Here is a 17,440-nt window from a genome sequence, read left to right as displayed (position 1 = left end):
CCTTCCAAAAGAAGCTCTAAAAAAGAAGCACCCCAAACCTTCCAACAACAAGAAAAATCAAATTCCGATTCCTTGCCCGACTCTTCTACTGGTGACGAGTATCGCTCCCTGAGACGCAAGTACTTRCTACTGGAGGAGGAAAGCTTCAATTTAGGAAGAGAAACAAAAGATATTCAAGATGCAGTTAATTCTCTCGAGGAGGAGAAGCTCTCGCTCTTAGACGAACTTGTTGTATTGGAAGGACTAGTTGATCCTTCGGAGCTGGATGCYAGCCGGCGTTTGCCATAACTTCTGCAGATACTTCTTTCGCTTTTCTTTCTAAATTTTAAGAGGTTAACAGGTTTATAGCTTTATTGTGTATGTAAAACTTACATTTTGATTGAATGYTCCAACTATTGATTCTTAAACTTGTGGCTGAATTGTAGTTTTCTATCCATCAGACACACACACGTCTATTTGATTGTGATCTGCATGTTTGATAAAATCCAAGTAATGCCTCATATACAATGTTCTAATGTTAACAGATATACACCGTATAATTCAAGAAAACTGCACAAAACAGAATAATAACATATTTGTATAATTGCTAGTCGTAAGCTACATTTTCCTCTGAGAACTGTCAGGAACTTAGTTCCACTCCTTTCTGCCTTGCTATCACTCACTATGCCGGTGGTGTTTGCATAAATCTTTGGCTTCTAATTAGACGAGYMCRCCCAAGTTAGAAGGTGCAGCTCGGACAACTAGAGGTGTAGTAACACGTGACCTTTTGTTTTTCCATTGCAAGTAACCAAACACGTAACCCTGAGAAGGTGCAGAGATCTTGAAAGTGACAGTGAAGTTCATTTTCTGGCCATAGTGGTTGAAGACTAATCTGTGTGGGAGCACAGTGACTTGAATTCCGTGTGGAGTAGCTACCACTGCTCTGTAAGTAGTTCTTTGTCTCTGCTTCTGAACATTTGTCAAAGTTCTAGTAACCGAGAAGCTTGACTTGAGTTTAGGTACTAAGATTGCAGGATAGTTGAGGCTGGAGGGAGTTGAGAATGCTTTGTTTTTGCAAGTGCTGTTGTCCCTAGTTATCAGGTGAAGCAATTTCTCGTTATAACCTATTGAGCAAAGAAAAGCTTTGTAGTCTGTGGGATTTGCATCATAGACAAGACCAGGTTCAAGCACCGTCGTAGGGTCCAGAAAACCAGAGCCATAGTCAAATGCATTCCCCCTTCTTGCTTCAGGGTCAACCCTGATGGGTTTTCCGTTCTYGTCAAAAACTGTAGCTGCGTTATTGTTATTTATATCAGATTCTTTGATTCTAAAGGTACTGATAAAGGTGGGAATAATTCAAGTCTACACCATCAGTAAACTTTACCCGTTGTCATGATTGAAGATTTGATTGCAGATGGAGACCATGAGGGATGAACAGCTTTGATCAAGGCTACAATACCAGTTACATGTGGACAAGCCATGGAAGTTCCAGAGAGAATGTTGAACTTCATTCGTCCAATTGCTGGTGACCATGCTGCAAGGATATTCAGTCCTGGAGCTGCAACATCAGGCTACAAAACAGGTAATATTTGGTTTACTTATTACAATCAGTAGGCTGTTAAACGTGTGGCACAATAGTTAAATAATCTTTACCTTTAAAATTTCCGGGGTTAAGGCATTGGGACCTTTAGAAGAGAATGATGCTACTCGAGGGGCATGTTGTGATCCTATTTTGGCATTTGAAGCGAAAATCCTTGATGTTGCATTGCTATTGTAGATGGAAAACCATGTTAACGAAAAAAAATAACAGAATGTTACTTGGAAGACGATTAATTGAACATCGATAAGTCAAAGGCACAAACCGTGTGTTATTAATGTACGATAAAATCCTGTTCCCCATCCTTTTTCCGATGATGGCAGCCGGGATCACAAATGGAATGGCAACATCCTTGTCAGTTTCATCTATTAGGATCATTCCAACTCCACCGGCTGCTTTGACTACCTCGCTCTTGGCCAGCTTTGACTCTGTTGAGCGCTCTACGTGCCGACATAACAACACCTTCCCTCTAGTCTTTGTGTAGTTTAACGAGCTTTCTAAGCAGTAACTAAAAGGCAAAACACAAGGAGGGAACGAGAAGGAAGATTTTAACTCTTCTTTTACACAATAATAGTGCCTATCATATAAACCATAAACAAAAGTACCTGTTTCTTCACCTGGATTGATAAGGGGTGAAATAGCCCCTATTTGCTATTGAAGCAGATATGATTCTTGCAGGGGCCCTCATTTGATGTACACTAAGACTTTCCCCCTGTAAAAATAAATATAAACAGATAAGTTCAAGTCTATCATTTATGTTTTAACTGAAGAATTCATGAATTGTGACATTTTCTCGATTCAAATTTACAGGAGGTGGGGGTAGGGAAGTTGAAATTATCATCAGGTACCTTCAATTTAGCACCGTTTCCCATTACAAGTTTAGATGTGAACTCTCTGTCCGTTGAACTAGCTGCAACGGTGATGAGCCAAGGAGCAAGATTTGTAGCAGACCCTTTAGTTCCTTCATTACCAACAGAAGAAACAACAGTTATCCCACGGCTAACTGCATGGAATGACCCAATGGAGATGGCATCATTGAAATAGTCTCCCTGAGGAGCATCAGGCCCCAGGGATAGTGACACGATGTGAACCCCATCTCGGACTGCATCATCAAATGCAGCTAATATGTCAGCATCATAGCAACCTGAATCCCAACAGGTCTTGTACACTGCAATCCTAGCCATTGGTGCACCACCTCTTGCTCCACCACCAGCCAACCCCTTATAGTTCATGTTCTCCACGTAGCGGCCGGCAGCAGTGGAGGCTGTGTGGCTTCCATGACCATTGCTATCTCTAGCAGACCTAAAAGATACTTTCTTTCTTGGATCATCATCTTCTTCGTGTTCCAGTTTAGCATGTTCTTCGGCTTCATAGCCACTATGGTAATATCTTGCTCCTATTACTTTCCTGTTTGAAGTAAAACACATAAATGAGACTAATAATATCATCTTAAAACAATCTATGGAAATGAATGAAGAAAACCTGTTGCAATTTGTAGAGTTGAAGGCTTCCCCTGGTTGGCATGTTCCTTTCCATCCAGCTGGCACAGGAGGCATGTCGGTGTCGCTGAAACTTGGTGATTCTGGCCAAATTCCTATGTTAACATGTATGTTAATCATAAATCCCACATCTTAATTACAAAATAATGCATCACAATAGATCATTTAGAACCACAGAGTTATGACAAATGATTTTGGTAACTTTCTAATGTGTAAAAAGTTGTATTCATTACAAACCTGTGGGAAATATCTGCAATAAAGAAGGCATTGATAAAAACTAGTACTTTCTCTAGGACAAAACTTTGAATATGAAATGAAGATCTGTCATTTTGGATTTAGCTAATAAATGCTATTGTGGGGGTGGGGGTGTCTCATATGTTCAGTTTTCGATGAATGACATGTGATCATAACAAATTGCTAATACTGTTATACCTAACACATACACACACAGAGAGGGAGGGAGACTAGACATAGTAACTGATTACATTCCAGTTTTAGAAGAAAGAATATTGTGAAGAAAAACCCCATACACCAAGATTTCTTGATTTTTGTGAGAATTTAAGAGAGAAACCAACCAGTCTCATTTTTYTTGCATTTTGCTAAAAAGTCAGCTCCCATAATTCAGAGATCTTCCAGGTGGCTTTAATAATAATATTCACATATATCATTAAATGTTGATAAAAAGCTTAAGAGTTATCAACATCCCACCTGTATCAATGAAACCAATGATGACATTAACCTGGTCCTTGGTGGAAAAACCTGGGATTTCCATAGCTTCTTTGCCAGCAAGACCAATGAAATCCCATGAATGTGTTGTGTGCAGTCTTCTCCTTGTATTCTCAAACACTGATACCACTCCTTCCATTTCTGCAGGTACAAAATTAACAATACTACTTGTGTGGAGTATATGTATCTTAGAGAAAGAGAGAGAAAGTTACTGGCAATTTGAAGAGCTTGATCAGCAGTTAACTTGGCAGCAAACCCTTTAAAACCATGTTTATAACTGTACAAATGAGAAGCCTTTGCTTCTTCGATACTGTCAAAAAACACACACACACCCCCAAATCACCAATAAAAGTCAGAAAGGGTTAAACCCTACTGGGGAAAAGGAAAAGGGAAAGAAATGGGATGGAAGTATGAACCTGCCACTATGAACAGAAGAAAGGATTCGATGGTTTTGAACCAAAATTTCATTTGGATCTTCTGTATCTGTACTGCTACCCATATACACCACATACACCTTGAACCAAATCAAACATATCAAGATTAAAGAAGAAGAAGAAGAAGAAGAAGGAGGATGAAGTTATGGGAGAAGAGAAAACTAGAGCTGACCTTAGCAGAAGTGAAGATGGCAAGAGACATAGATATGAGCATACCCAAAAAGAGGGTGTTGGAAGAACCCATTTCTGCAACTAAAAAAAGTGGGTCTTGAGAATTTCTTAGAAACAGGGGAAGTTTAAGAAAGAATTTTATGAGAGAGAGAGAGAGGGAGATTGGTCACATGTATGCCGTGGCACAGTATATGTAATGGGGATCATGCCACAGCCGCACCACGGAAAGATGCCAATTTGGATTTTGGACTAAACTCATCCATGTTAAAGGTTAATGTGTTTTAGTTACGAAGATAAGTCGAGTTCTATGCAAACTCGTTCCGTTACTCACAGATAAAAAAAACCCGTAAAGAGATCATTTTTTATATCGATTTTTTGGTTATGGGTTATTGTTAAATAAATTATAATTATGACGCTCATTTCTTTCAGCTAAATGTAACATTTAATTTAGAACTTGTAACGTAATGTTAGACATAAACAACATTAATTTCTTCTTATGTTTGCTCGAAACCGTAACATATAATGTTAAAATGTATAATGAAAATAAGTAATTGGATAAAAACAATTAATGCAACACAAGTGAGGATCCTGAAATTAAGCAAGCCGTGGGTGGCCTCCACTTGACCCGTCAACTAAGGAGATGTGATCTCAATGTCCATAACATTTAATGAAACTTCCCCAAATTAAATAACATACATAATATAAAACTGTTGATACTTATATTTTTTAAGAATACTTTTTTAAATCAAAATCAGTGTTTTTAAATTTTATAAATGGAGTATTTGAACACAGATTTGTAGGGATGGTTGCTCTTTTGCGGATTAATGGAACCTCGGTTCCACAAATCCAAAAAACTGTCGATACAAAACTTTTTGTATAATTATGAGTCGTTTATCAAACGCTTATTGAGTCACTTATTTTACCCGATTATTATTAACATGGTAGGAACAAAAAAATTACCTAGTAAAAGACATGCTCATATTAATGGTTATTTTCAACATTTAAAACATTACAAAAAGTTATACTTTTTTAATGGTAACAATTAAAGGATTCGAATTAGAATGACAAAAAGAATGAGAATGTTAGAATCAAGGGTGACAATTTTGTATCAAATATGCAAACTTGATTAATACACGATATTGGAAGTTGTGTACCACGAAAGTACTATAATACCAACTTATTTAATATTTACTAGTTTTTGAAAATTTTATATATTAAAGAATTAAAAAAAACACATAGAATATTAGTTTTATGAGTTTGGTTCATATTGGACACACCCCCCACCCATAATTACTTTTTCAGTTACATTAATTAATCAAATTTTGCACTTTCCAAACATTTTCTTTTCATTTTGACCGTTTTAAGCTCATTATTACATTACATATTTTCTTTTGATAATAAAAAAAAAAAATCAGCAGTGAGTGCGACATCATGTTTCATGATTGTTTTGTTTTTATTGTCATAAATATACTTTTGAACAAAACAAAATCAAAATCCATTTATAAAAATTGTAACTAATCATGTACTTTATGATTTAAAACATAATAAAAGAAAACCAGTGTTTTTGATTCACTTTAAAGTTTCAATTTATATGTATGTATAATTATTTATAGACCCGACAAATTATACAGACTTGCAAATCTTTTTCATGCATCGTTTCACATATAAAACAACATGTATGAAAAATATTGTACTTATACAACGTTATTTTATACGTGAAACATTTATGACTCTTTTGGGTAAAAACAAAAATCTTAAACGTTTCACATATAAAACAATATTATATAAATATTGTATTTTCATACACGTTATTTTATATATAAAACAATACATAATATACTTACACAAATTATTGAGGCTATAAAAAAAAAGGAAATTATATTTATAGATATAGGGGTTAAAGTTGGAATTTGACCGTTGGAAAAGGAAGATGCAATTAACAAGTGGCAGACATTCTTAACATTCTAAAAATTGGTGTCCTTTTTGGCTAACGCCCACATGTTTATCACTAACCCCCAAAACATTACTATAATCAACTTCTATGGATATACTTGTCTTTTCTTATAAATAAATCCACCTTTTTATAAACCAATATATATATATATATATATATATTCTTTCTTTTTTAATATAATTATAAATATGTAATTTTGTTGGGATTTTTAGACGATAAAAATCATTAATAATCGTATTTATAATACTGAATAAATCTCATTTGATGGTTAAATATGTGAAACTAAATAACCCAACGTAATTGTTGAATTTATTTTAAAAGATTTTTTTTTTATATTGAATAGATTAAACACTTGATTTCAATATCGTATAACTTTTAACACATATTCATATTTTATTTTGTGAAAAACAAATGATGATATGTATGTATGAATCATATATGATTTTATACACTAACGACATTTTTCTTATTTTCATAAATAGTTAGTGTTCTCGTTCCCGTAATATCTGTTCTGACAAAAATGTAAATAACATATATTATAAAAATAGATGATTTTTTTTATGCTTCACTTTTTAAGAACTTCATTTCTTTATATTGATTTTTTATGAGATATCTTGCACCCTTATTTCTTCATCATCAATTTTTGAATTACTTTTTTTTTGTAATTATAATAATTATGTCTATCAATGATTTACAACGGCAATAGCTTGGCTTGGCTTGGCTTGTTTAACTATTGAATTATGTATATCTTAACTAATTTTATTCGACTTTAGAAATAAACTAAAGAAAATTTCCAGTGGCCATGGAGAGATTTGAAATGTTAATATGTACGGAGGAGTCCAAAGTGTAATCTTTATTTGCGGATTCATCTGACCATCAGCGTTCATAATATTCATTTATAATTATTAATTTGAACATTTGTCAAGCACGTTAAACCCTTTTGAGAAGGTGTAATTTGAAAATCCTTATACTTTATGTGTAACAACTCATTCCACATGGATAGAAAGTGAAAATTGTTAGTTACTTATAAGTCTCAAGTAGCGAGTTATCAATAACTTTCATTGTGATTTTAAGTTGGATTCAAAATTATTAGGTCAATCTGTTGTTTTGAGGGTGTTACATTATGGTTTTTGTGAGACTTTTGAAATGAAAATTTTGATGGAACAAATAACAAATGATCTAATAGAAGACAAATATATGTTTTACATAAATAAAAACAAAAAAAAAACAAAACGTGTCTTTCGGCTTTCGGTTTCAATTTTTTTTTGAAAGAATATTTCCGTTCCAACAAACTTTCTATGTTCTCATTTGTACTATTTTAAGCATTCATGCATTTATCAATGTGTAATTTACTACAAAAAGTTATTATATGATATAATTTAATACTGAGAAGTTATGTGAGAACCATCATCTAAAAATATGTACAAATTGTGTTTCTGGTCCAACATAAAAAAGGATGTTTTTATGTCAACAACAAAAGCTTATCAAATTGTTGATCATCGAGGGGTAGAATGACAGTAGCATGAATTTCATGTAAATTCATGATTTGAAATTAGCACCCATGTCGAGTTTAATAATCTAATTTTATTTACTACTCCATAAGGAATGTGATTTGTTTTTCCGTTTTATCATTGATATGCGAACAATGTTTTTGTTCCCGTTTGTTCTAGTTCACGATATGAGCAAATCATACATACACCCTAATACATGTTAATTGATGTTGAGGACATCCACGAAGAGCGATTGATTATGTGACATTTCTAATTGGTCGTTATGTATTTCTAATAATCTGTTTAGTATTGACATGTTGACCGTTGTTCACACTTTTTTGGTTAATTGTACAGGAATAGGATTGTCAACTAAAAATCGCAACAATACTTTCAAAGAATCAACAGACATGCAAGGGGGTCTGAATTTCTTAACCAGTTCTGTTTACCAAAACCATACATGAATCTCAATTGATTACGACCCAACATATCGGGCCCAAATTTCTTAACCAGTGGCCCCAACTCGTTATGGGTTTTGAAAACCAAATCGGTCCACCATTTGACCTCCATAAGCGGTTCGGTAACCAGTCTTTCGTAATCGACCGAGTTCCATGTACGAGTTTTAAATAAATTGTATGAGTTTTTGAAATTTACATTTTTTCATTTTTTATAATAAAAAAACTACAACTTGGAGGGTGTATAATTAGAGGCATTATAAACAATAACCAATGAGAATTAAGAAAAAATAAGATGTATGGTTTTATATAATATTAGTAATGTATCCATGCACAATGCTACGCAATGCTTATGAAGCCGATAACCCTAAACGACGATCTTATTTCTTGTAGATTTAAAGAACCTGTTAAGGATGCTCTTATAGATTTTAATTTTTTTCATTTTAGACCAAAAAATACACTTAGGGGCCGTTTACCTAAACACTTACCCGGTAAGCACTTACCGGTAAAATTCAACACTATCGCTTACTTACCAGATAAGATTTTATTCACTAAAACGCATCGTATGCAATAATTTAATTCCGGTAAGCGCCAACCATGGTAAGAGTGGTCGCCCTCACTTACCGGATAAGACTCTCGATTTTTGCTTTCGCTCTTACCGGGTAAGATTATCAGTTTTTGTCATATTCATCCAGTAAAATAAAGTGACTTGATAAGCGCTTATTCGAATAAGCGTTTGATAAACGACATCTTAGGAATAGATAGAGATGCATTTAACCTACTATTTTTGAATTTGGTATTCTTAAAATGCGTGCCCTAAAATTTAGAGTTATTATTATTAAAATTTAAATTGCCGACTTGTGATATCTCTGGAAACGCACAATGCTCATTTTATCCCAAACATTCAAAACAAATGTGTAAAAGAGTTGAAACTTTAGGTACCATTTGTTGCTACTTTTATATAGTAAAAGGACTAAACTTGCCAAAAAATTTAAATTACCCCTGTTTTATCATAACCGCTCCCTCCCCGGACCAGGTTTACAACTTCCAGAGCTTTTGGGATTGTTCACCCGCCATTTTTCACATGTCGATGACGGAGGAGACTAATGGAATTCCGCCACAACCGCCGTCGTCGGCGGAACCAACGCCGGCGGAGTATACAGGAAAAATTGTCTCACCAATTCATACGTTCTTTGCAATGATATTGTGGCTTGGCTCTGTTCACCTTATCGCTTTGATCATCTTGGGTTCCTTCTTATTGCTCCCTCTTCATAAATTCTTCCTGTAAGTCATTGTTCACTTACTCTTCATTTTGTATTTCTCATAATTCTCAATTTGAGTATATTTTCAAAAATATTGTAATTCGATTATCATATTTATTTTGTAATTTCTTTTTTTAGGGTATTGGGAATGCTTGTGGTGCTTATCGTCATCCCAATTGATGAGAACAGTAAATGGGGCGTAGCTATGGCCAGGTTCATGATTTCTTTTGTCTCCAAAAAAAATAATTTTGCAAATTCAAAGTTGTGCTTTTTGAATCAAATTGAGTTAAAGTGCTTTTGGATAAAAAATTGCTGCATTTGACCTCACATGTTCATCAAGTGGCCCTGTTCTTTTTTTGCATATTAAATGGTCTGATGATTAGTAAATAGTTCCTCATCAAATAGGATGGTTCAAAATGATATTCACATTTTTAATAATGTCAAGATAGAATAAGAAACCAAAACAAACAATCCCATTAATGCCCATTTGAAATTAGGTTCCACACAGACTTGATCTCGATCCTAAAGAGTAGAGCGGTTGTTCTCGTGGAAGACCATGCCATGTCCAACCTCAATTAGTCAATTGCTCATCCCATGTCCTCCTTGGACTGCCTCACCTTGTCAAGATAGAATGCCATGGATTAAAATCTCTACTTCAATAATTTATATAGATACAATAACATATACATTATTCTAGTGTTATTTACCAAAGACGATGATATATTCTTACAATGTTCAAGCAATTATGACTAGCATACTAGTTTGATGTCAGTTATAGATCTTAATCAATTTTGAGGGTGAAAATGCTTCTAGTTTTCACGACTGTGAATGGTTTATAGTTAATGCTAGTTGTAATTCTTATCAATTTTAAGGTTTAACTGGCCCGTTTCTGTGAGGTAGGTATCATCATCATTGTCACTATTATTTTGTAGTCCCTCCATCCCAAGAAAGGAGTAGCTTTGTCTCTTTTTTGAAAGATTTGCTAAAAAACCATATTGTTAATTCATATTCTGTTTTAATATCTAAGTTCCTTATCCATTTTCAAGTGGACCCTTTTCTCGACCAAGGTTTTGTGTACAGCATTATAGCCCTCCAGTTAGTGAGATGTGATAATGGTATAATACCCTTGGAATTCATAGAAAACAAGTCTAATATGTTAGTTTGACAATTTGATCTACTAATTTTTGAGATTTAATTTAATTGTAGCAATATCCATGGACTAAGTAGCATGTGATCGATATTTCCCATCAATTTCAGGTACATATATAAGCATGCGGATGGTTATTTTCCTGCTACTCTATATGTTGAGGATATTAAAGCTTTTAAAGCTGAGCAGGCTTATGGTAAATGTTTCCCTAATTTTTCTTGATTTGGGTATATTTTGAAAGAGAGCGAATTCGTTGTTGACACAAATTGCAATTTATTTAGCCAGTCTATTTCTTTTTGAAGTATATCATATTTGTATACAACAAATACTCACACACACTCCTCAACTTTGTGAGGCTTAAACCCTTGACCCCAGATAGGCTAGGCTCTACCAGTAACCTGGGTACTGCTAGGCCAATGACCTTCTATATTGTCTTTTTGCTGTTGCCTGTTGGGTTGAAATCGACATGAATCTATGTGATGATAAAGATAAAACCACAACTATCATAAGCTTCATAAAGTTCATATGGGATCAAGTGGTTCTAAAAATGTTGATGTCTGAACCAATAATATGCATTGTAAATACGAAATCTTCATTTAATGTAGACAACCTTTTTGAAACAATGTACACCTAAAATTTCATGACTAGATAATTGGCCTTGTTTAATGCAGTATTTGGGTACGAGCCCCATTCAGTTTGGCCAATTGCAGCTGGGATATTATCAGATCTTACAGGCTTTATGCCTTTTCCCAAAGTCAAGCTCCTTGCAAGTACCGCAGTAAGATCTTTAGAACCAAATGGTAGAATATTCCTTTGTACTGCATCAAATATATGCTGAAGATTCACATCCATTAGGTGTTCTACACGCCATTCATGAGGCATTTATGGACATGGATGGGACTGACTGCAGCAACAAGGAAGAATTTTTCCTCTCTTTTAAAAGCTGGATGTAGCTGCATAGTGATACCGGGTGGAGTACAGGAGGCATTTTACATGGAGCATGATTCTGAGGTTTGCTTTTCATGACTTGTACATAGTCCCTTTTGTTGTGTGCTCATAAGATTGACCGCAAAAAAGAACACAGACAAACCTTTCATCTTAGTACATGTTGTCTGAATATGAAGCACAATAGATATTTATAGGAGGTAAATATAGATATTAGAGAATAATCGATCTTATTTTATTGATAAGAAGGCAATCTAGAAACTGGAATGAACATGGAGGGTATGAGTCTAAGTTATTTATTTTCTATAGGTTGCTTTTCTAAAGGCAAGGAAAGGATTCATACGAATTGCAATGGAGACCAATTCCCCCTTGGTTCCTGTTTTCGCCTTTGGACAGGTATTTACTAAAAGGTCTAATCTCCCATGACATGTTCAAAATTAAATTTATCACCTCGGTATATCAATAAAAAATATATTCATAAACTGAATACTCTCTGGTTAGGTGGGTCAGAATCAGGTATCCGTAGTTAGGGCAAGTGTAGGTCTTATCCACGAGTATATTTGGTTTTGACATTATAACTTGAGTGGAAGTATGTTTTCTTGTGGTGGTGTTCTCTGAGAGATAAGGTATGTTTTCTTATTTAATGATAAGGTAGCACGATAGATAGTTCGATGATTAATCTCCCATCGTCACACATAATTGTGTTTGGGATGGAGTACTATCACATGCAACGGAGTACCCATAATCTACTTAACACGAACTTTAAAAAACACAAACAATAGTATATTAAGGATCTGCGAAGGTTTGTTGTTGAAAACCAAATATGCCACTTTACAGCAAGATATATTCAAAAATTACAATAATGAAAAAAAAGCAATACCGCCTTGAATTCATCTTTCACGCGGAGGCAATCTTATCTTGAGCCTTGACCAGACATTTCCTTTTTGATCTGAGCCTTGGTCACTGGAATTTCCATGGATCATTGGTATTATCAAAGAGGAATAATTCTTCCAATGGAGGGAATTTTGTAGAAATGAAGGTGTCGTAAAATTGGAGCTGAAATTTTTGTTCTTGAGAATAAAAAATGTATGTTCGAAATGGGATGCTTTGAAATTAAGGAAAATAGTCGAGTTTTATAGGAAAAGAGAGGGAGAGTAGAAGATGAAGGTGGTGGGATGTGTTAGCAAGATGTTTTCGTTCTGACGTTTTAATGTTTCTTTCATATGTATTTTCACTTTTGATAGTCATGATTAAAACACATCTTATGTGCTGCAGTCCTTCGTTTACAACTGGTGGAAGCCACGGGGGAAGTTCTTTCTGAAACTCTCTCGAGCTATTAAGTTTACACCAATCATCTTCTGGGGTACCTTATGGTATGTTCAATTCATATGATTCTACATTCAGAAACCACCTTATCATCATCAGTGATAATTTTTGCTGGTTGCAGGTCACCTATACCCTTCCGGCGACCAATTATTGTGGTGGTTGGTAAACCAATACATTTCAAGAAAAATTCTACACCCACCATGGAAGAGGTATTAAAGATACTAATCCTGTCAACTCTCTTTGAGTGCTTAAGACTCCCCTCTTTATCTTTCTCCATGGAAATCTTGCTGAAATCCATTAGTTTTGAAATGTACTTGCAGAGAAGAATTGTAGTATGCGCACTTGAAGTTGAAAACTTAGTAGATAAAAATGTATCTAATGAAACCCATGTTTGCATAAAGACCTTGTAAGTAGTTCTAGTGCTTAAAGATGAAAACTTGATGTTAAAACGGACCTATTTGCACTCTGCTCGGTATGTTTTTGATGATTCAACTAATCATCAACTGTTGAAACCGAAGATATCTCTATAACTGATCTTCCGTGGTTGAAACCGAGGATCTCTCTACTAGGGATAAAGTGAGAGAAAAGACAGAAGCCATCCTAGTTTGTAGTTAAGAAGGATGGTTGTTTTCAATTCTTTTTTGCTGTAATTATAATTTAAATGGGATGTTCTGATTTTGGGTTACTACATTTTGTGTAGGTTTCTGAGGTACATGGTGAGTTTTTGAAAGAACTTCAAAATCTATTCAATAGGCATAAAGCGCGTGCTGGTTATCCTGATCTTGAGCTACGAATTATGTGAGTGATCGATCTTTACAAATTAAAATTGCGAGTCCAGACCAGATAGATTGGTAGCAGCAAGCAGGTAAAAGAATAAAAGTTCCTAGATGTGTATCAAGGAACTAACATCTAAATATTATGGAAATGAGTTGTAACTTAATGATGTAAAATGTTCTACATTTTGGTCGTTAAATGATTGTTATGGCAAAATTTATTAGTTCTTAAAAATCCAAATCGAAACATTGGGTCACATTGCCTATATTGAATGTACGAAACAAATCAAGCAACGAGCCACATGAAGAAGGTAGACCAAAGGGTAAGCGAGATCGATGCTAAACCGTAAGCCCACAGCATGATCACCGAACATTCACTCTCGCCAGCACCAAATAACTGTGTTATCGTACCAATGTTCATGGCTGGTGGGAGTGCAAACTGTAGCAGAAGAACGAAAATGTACAGAGGATCTGCAGGTACCAACCCAAGATATAGTGCTCCTTTCACGATCAAAATGCCAAAAACCGGCAACAAAAGATACCGAACGGCTACAATTCCAAACACAATTCGTAACGAGATACCAGACCCTTTCAGACCTGCAGATCGATATCGTATCAGGCAACTGAACTGATTGTATAGTACCTATGAGATCAGTTTATGATCCAATTTCACCTCTTAACAGATTCCCACCCACTATCAACGTCACAGTTGGAATCGCTGCGTCCCTGACACAAAGACGGTCCATTAGTTTACCATTTTTTTGTTCGTTTTATGGTCACAAAGCCAAAAATCGAGAGGAGGATGTACCCGACTAAGGATGCGGAGTCTTGGATCACTCGAAGTGGAGCTGTGGTGCCTATTAGTAACCTGCGCAAGGGTCCAATCGTCCCAACGACGAAGCCCACAATCTTAACGACAAAAGACACTGTTATGTGCATATAAGTTTCAGCCTCCATCGATGGTTGGCCTTTATCGACTGAAAATGTAACGTAAGAACTGGAAAAAAGCAGCATACCGCTCCGATAGTCGATGGTGCAAACACCAGCTTCAAGTTGATCCGTTTTGAGAAGTTCCCCAGATGTTGCTTCATTACATCTAACATCGCCTAATGCACATCAGAGTTTTGAGTACTTTTATGCATCAAGATTGCAGATCAAATAAGGATGATTCGATTAAAGTTCCAAGAGCGAAAACAACCTTCCCTTTTTGCTTCATGGTAATTGAATTCGAAGAGGGAGATGAAGGAAGCAAAGTTTGGGTCAACTCCGGTTGGACGGTCCCTGTTTCGTTGGCAACAGCGATGTTACCGGAATCTTGGGCGGAGAAAACCCGTACTAGGTTGTAAACATAAGCCCACAGAAACACGGCTCCAATCTGATGAATTTATGGTTAAAGTTAAACGGTAGTTTGATTGGGTTGAAGCGATAAAAACAAAAAACTGAAAAAGCGTAAGTAAGTTAAAAGGTCCATACAGCCAAAGATAGTGAAGCATAAGCCATGGCATAGTGATGGCAAACATCAGGATCTCCAAAAGGACTACCTTCCTCTTTGCATACAGCTGGGATTATAATCAAAGGCAAGTTTCCCAGGTTTCCTGTCATTAAGAATCAGACCATAATAAATCCAAAATCTTAATTGTTTGTTATATATATCTTGATGTCTCATGTAGGCACCTGCAGCACAGGCCCCAAGAATGAGGCCCTTTAGATGTTGAGGTGGTGTAGCAATGACGATAAGCATCCATCCAAGTGCTGATCCGATTATGAATGTTGCAAGAATATTTACAGGCATAAACCACCTGCACTTGATCCATTAATTCCAATCCTTAAAGTTGATCGAATCTGTGTAATTCATAACTGATCATAAGTAGTGAGTTAGAAATGAACTTACATGGATACGATGCTTTCATAAGTGATTGTTGTAGCCAGGTTGGTAGCCACAAGTGCAGGATTGAAAACAAAGAAGACAATCTGAAGGAATTAAGCCATTTTTGGTAAAGAAATGAATGAAATCCATGACCATATAGGGTGCAATTAAGAAGACTTGAATGCAGAATTGAAACTTACATTATTGAGTTGCTTCCTTGTAGTTTGTCCCAAAATATCAATATGATGCATGGCAAGAAATGAACCAAGTGCAGTGATTATGAGTACTTTCAGAACAGGCATAGAAGCAGCAGAGAGCAGATCCACAAACCCCATCTCTCTCTCTCTCTACCTCTTGCTAATTACTGATTACTCTCTCTCTCTCTCTATATATATATATACACACACACACACTGATGTATATATATATATATATATTGTAACAAAAGTCATATATATTGTAGCTACATATTATTATGTAATTAACTGGTATTATATATATTATTAGAAAAAGACAAATGAACACATGCATGAGAAATCATCATATAATTGGAGTACAAGTGCAGGCAGATATATAACTCATTCCATTAATTTATTGTCAGCAATTAAGCATCTGCTAATAAATATTTGAAATAAAACAAACCCGGCTCCAGAGGAAGAAAGCAACTAATTGGCCATATATCAACATTGGAAAACTTACTAGATTCTTCAAATGTTAATTTAAATTAATTTTAATTTTAAATAAAGAATATTTTAGAAATCTTATCTACCTTCTCCTCTCACCTTTTCGACATGAATCTTTCACTAATTTCCAACGTAATATTCACTGTATAAACGTTGCGATACACTGTAAATGACGAAAACATAAAATGTGATACAAAAGAAACACCAAAATTACGAATTGTTTTAATGACATCAAAGATAACAAATTTTAAAGAGTTATGGATTTCCTATTATAAAAATTATAGGGTTTTTTATTTATGAAGAGAATTATCATTTTTATTATTAAATTAAAATTTATTTAATAAATAATATTATTATCTCAAATGAGTTGATTTTATTCTATTGACAGTTATTACAATTAATTTTAGTTTTTATTTCTTTTCAATTTAAATAAATGGATTTATAAATTGAATTCATATCCGATCCACAGAAGAAGATCGGTGATTCGGAACCAAAATGGATCTCTTTGAATGCTTATTATTTATTAATTTTACAGAAGAAATATTTTGATTTTTATTAATATTTATAAAATGAGATACGGGATTTGGATTGGATATTATTAGCGGTGTGTCTGTCATTTTTTTGTTTTCAACTTCCAGAATGGTATTACCTTTTTATTTGTGTTTTTCTTTTTTGGTATATATATATATATATATATATATATTATATAACGATGTTGCTTGTTTTCTAATAACTTTTCCAAAAATAGATAACTACGTTTGTATTAAGTAAACATCTATTTAGTTTTCAGTTTTATACTAATTTTGAAATTATTAAGGATGAAATTGTTATTTAATTAATAAAAACATGTAGTAATTATAAATCTTTTAAATTGTATGATTTTTTTTATTTCCTTGTATTTTTTTTACTAAAAAGTTTTAGTGTCACTAGATCACTACTTAGAGCATCTTTAATAGATTTTTCAAAATAAAAAAACTAAAAATTGAAATTTAAAAAAAAAATTACATCTATCTCCAACAGATTCTTCATCTTAGAGAATCCAATATTGATTATAATATTAAAATATTTAATTCATGAATTAAAACATTATTTCTTTCTTTAAATAATTATTTTCATAAATAGTAGAAATATATTA

The 17,440-nt window shown here is 34.3% G+C and overlaps 3 protein-coding genes across 4 annotated transcripts; 1 reads left to right on the top strand and 2 right to left on the bottom strand.

The window, feature by feature from the left end:
• Nucleotides 1-296: 296 nt before the first annotated feature.
• Nucleotides 297-4,632, bottom strand: LOC112526004 (subtilisin-like protease SBT4.10). 2 transcript variants are annotated; one of them, XM_025136375.1, is made up of 11 exons: nt 4,408-4,632; nt 4,218-4,315; nt 4,014-4,111; nt 3,784-3,942; nt 3,059-3,170; nt 2,425-2,983; nt 2,194-2,288; nt 1,842-2,084; nt 1,633-1,747; nt 1,364-1,550; nt 297-1,271 (listed from the first exon to the last, which is right to left on the bottom strand). In XM_025136375.1, exons 1-11 carry the CDS (start codon nt 4,477-4,479, stop codon nt 700-702), a joined length of 2,310 nt encoding a protein of 769 aa, XP_024992143.1. In that variant the 5' UTR covers nt 4,480-4,632; the 3' UTR covers nt 297-699. The 2 variants fall into 2 exon arrangements, with proteins under 2 accessions (XP_024992143.1, XP_024992151.1); XM_025136383.1 differs by having other exon boundaries at nt 3,835-3,942.
• Nucleotides 4,633-9,377: 4,745 nt separating this feature from the next.
• Nucleotides 9,378-13,980, top strand: LOC112514067 (diacylglycerol O-acyltransferase 2D-like). Its single transcript, XM_025120385.1, has 9 exons — nt 9,378-9,586; nt 9,703-9,777; nt 10,822-10,907; nt 11,383-11,489; nt 11,567-11,722; nt 11,966-12,052; nt 12,932-13,029; nt 13,104-13,191; nt 13,683-13,980. The coding sequence occupies exons 1-9, from the start codon at nt 9,387-9,389 to the stop codon at nt 13,782-13,784; spliced, it is 999 nt and encodes a 332-aa protein (XP_024976153.1). The 5' UTR covers nt 9,378-9,386; the 3' UTR covers nt 13,785-13,980.
• LOC112514059 (protein PIN-LIKES 3-like) lies at nt 13,903-15,991 on the bottom strand. The gene is made up of 9 exons (XM_025120370.1): nt 15,823-15,991; nt 15,647-15,726; nt 15,430-15,554; nt 15,229-15,350; nt 14,954-15,130; nt 14,772-14,861; nt 14,564-14,664; nt 14,429-14,481; nt 13,903-14,352 (listed from the first exon to the last, which is right to left on the bottom strand). Exons 1-9 carry the CDS (start codon nt 15,955-15,957, stop codon nt 14,042-14,044), a joined length of 1,194 nt encoding a protein of 397 aa, XP_024976138.1. The 5' UTR covers nt 15,958-15,991; the 3' UTR covers nt 13,903-14,041.
• Between the last annotated feature and the right edge of the window lie 1,449 nt (nt 15,992-17,440).

The sequence above is a fragment of the Cynara cardunculus genome (genome assembly GCF_001531365.2).
Source record: "Cynara cardunculus var. scolymus isolate 2C chromosome LG 1, CcrdV1, whole genome shotgun sequence".
Lineage (NCBI taxonomy): Eukaryota > Viridiplantae > Streptophyta > Magnoliopsida > Asterales > Asteraceae > Cynara > Cynara cardunculus.
The sequence above is the reverse complement of the archived record's forward strand: the minus strand, read 5'-3'. Positions and strand labels throughout refer to the sequence as shown.